General features: G+C 35.8%; 1 protein-coding gene across 1 annotated transcript; it reads right to left on the minus strand.

Moving 5' to 3' along the window:
* Positions 1,709–2,556, minus strand: LOC110260848 (olfactory receptor 6C2-like). The gene has a single exon (XM_021093117.1). The coding sequence runs from the start codon at positions 2,524–2,526 to the stop codon at positions 1,759–1,761; it is 768 nt and encodes a 255-aa protein (XP_020948776.1). The 5' UTR covers positions 2,527–2,556; the 3' UTR covers positions 1,709–1,758.

The raw sequence follows: 2,862 nt of genomic DNA on the forward strand, positions 1-2,862 counted from the left end.
TAAATTAGGAGGATGGGATTAACATATACACTGTACTATAAATAAAACAATAACTAACAAGGATCTATTGTACATCTCAAGGAAATCTACTCATATTCTGTAATAACCTATATAGTAAACAAGAAAGGATATACATATATGTATAACTGATTCACTTTTTTTCAGTTAACTAATACAACATTGTAAGTCAACCATAATAAAATTTTTAACTTAGAAAAGAGAAATCAGACATTTAAATTTGACAGGAAATTTTACATTTAAATTTGACCTCAGAAGGCTTGCCACACAAAGGACATTTTCTTCCATAAAGAATTTTTATTTTTAAATATACAAAAAAATAACTAAGACATAAAAGTACCATGTAATAAACTGTAAACACTTATGTAACCACCACCCAAGAGGAGAAGAGAGCTAATTCCTTTTCAGTCAAACAATTGTGTTTCCCTAAAACCCACAGTTAACTAAAAGGCAAAGTAGAATTATACTTGACACAAAATTCCATTCATAGAACAGAAGAGCCCTGGTTTACTCCCACACACCTTCATTTGTAGAAACGACTCAAGGGTTTTCTTGCTCTTTTCTGGACAATAGCACACTTCAGGACAACAGGAAATTCGGGACCCTCACTTTAAAGCCACCTTATTATGGCTCATGTTCAGTTGCCTCCCAGTAGGGCCTACAGCATTTTAACACAACCATCCCCTCTTATCAGTGGTCCCAGAAGTCAATTCTACCCTCAAATGAGGTTCCCAGGTATTTATATAAGCCTCTGACTTTATTTTCTGTGAACATTTTGATTCCTAAGAGCAAAACCTTAACAGTCACCCCCAACTTTTCATCAAAAGACAAATTGGAAAACATTTTTAAAAGAAATATTCGAATAAAAGGACAAACATAGAAGGATGATGCAAATAATATGAAACATAAAATGATAACAAACTAATTATGTAATGTATATTTTTAACTTTTAAACAAGTAAGACAAAAAAATAAACGAAAGAAAACATACATAGCCATGAACCTGAAAATGCCTCTAAGGGCAAAAGTATCCATCTACAATCACCTCACTTTTCAACAGTTTCAACCTTTGCAGAATCTTGTACTCTCAGCAGCAATCTGATGACTTTAAGCCAATAGTTTTTGTTTTGCATCTGGCTTTTCTTGTTTTCTTTGAAAATTACTGAAGGAGGAAATCTTTCAATAATCTTGAAGGGCTATATTGCAACATCTCTTTGCATTGCTGGATGAGGGGGTGTCAGTTGTTTTTACATTATTTTAACACATTCAGATAAGAAAGGGAAAGGAATATTATGGTATTCTTATTTCTGTACCTATTCTTGTGTTATTTATTGTGAGGACAGCATTGACAAAGCTGATATGAAGATGAAGGTTGTCTGCATTTCCTGCAAATTGATGCATTTTTCCTCCTACAAAGGGAAGACTCTTCAAAAGTGGTTGTGTAGCAAAAAGGGGAAAGTAATGACATGTACAGAATAGCGACATGAAAGACTAATGACTAATGCTTATTTGAAATGATTATGAAGACTTGATTGAATTACCAGTTAAGAAGAGATTGAAAGTTTTAACAGTTTAAGGGAGAAGAGAAATGCCCATGCACAGATGCTGGGACTGTCAGCTTTCTTTCTTCTCAGTTCTCTTTAATGTCTGTCAAAATGTGTCATCCTCATGGCTTCCGTTTCCACCTACATTCTCATGATATATCTTTTAATTTAATTTTAATTCCCAGTATGCAGTTCTGCTACTTTTTTGAATGAAACACAAATCTTTTAAGAGTGTCATAGAAAGACTGCTTTACTTGTTTATTTCTCAGGGTATAAATGAAGGGGTTCAACAAAGGGGCAACAGATGTAGTGAGCAGGGATACTCCCTTATTGATGGACACTTCATCTTTGGCTGAAGGTTTGATATACATAAAGATGCAGCTGCCATAGGTCATGGAAACCACAATCATGTGGGAAGAACAGGTGGAAAAGGCTTTTTTCCTTTGCTGGAGAGATGGGAATCTTAGAATCGTCCTGATGATGTATATGTAGGACAGAACGACACACACAAGGGTCACCAAGAAGGTCAACACAGCACAGACTATGACCAGCTGTTCTATGAACCATGTATCTGAACAGGAATTCTTCAGGATTGGAGAAGCATCACAAACAAAATGGTCAATAACTGAGTCACAGAATTCTAAATGGAGACTCAGGCCAAGGGGTGGAAGGATAATCAATAAGCCAGATACCCAACAACAGAGGATAAGATTCCTACAGACTCTGCTGTTCATGATGCTCATGTAATGCAGGGGTTTGCAGATGGCCACGTAGCGGTCATAGGACAGCACTGTCAAGAGAAAAAATTCTGTAGCTCCAAAGAGGGCAATAAAAAAGATTTGGCTGAAGCAGGCATTGATGGTGATGGTTTTGTCCCCACTTGATATGATGTGCAGATAGGTGGGCACACAGGCAGTTGTGAATGAGATTTCTAAGAAAGAGAAATTTTGAAGGAAAAAATACATAGCTGTTTTTAAATGATAATCCACCAAGACCAGAGAAATTATGGTCAGATTCCCCAATCACACTGAACAAATATGTGATCAGCAGAAAGATAAAAACCAGATTTCTAGTTGTGGGTCATCTGTCAAACCCAGTATGATGAATGTTGTTACTGCTGAATGGTTTCTCATCACTGTCTTCATACTATTGCCCAATCTTACATAAAAGTCACAGAAACTGCATCTGAGGAACAATGTCAAATATGAAGAATCAAATTGTGACTACAAAAAAAAAAGTCATATGCTGCTCCTTCTATAACTGAAAAAAGCTTTCATAGATTTCAGGAGTGATGCTTAACT

The sequence above is a fragment of the Sus scrofa genome, chromosome 5, assembly GCF_000003025.6.
Source record: "Sus scrofa isolate TJ Tabasco breed Duroc chromosome 5, Sscrofa11.1, whole genome shotgun sequence".
Classification (NCBI taxonomy): Eukaryota; Metazoa; Chordata; class Mammalia; order Artiodactyla; family Suidae; genus Sus; species Sus scrofa.

Excerpts from the sequence above, each read along its gene's own strand:
- LOC110260848 (XM_021093117.1), bottom strand. The coding sequence starts at position 2,526 with ATGTATTTTTTCCTTCAAAATTTCTCTTTCTTAGAAATCTCATTCACA.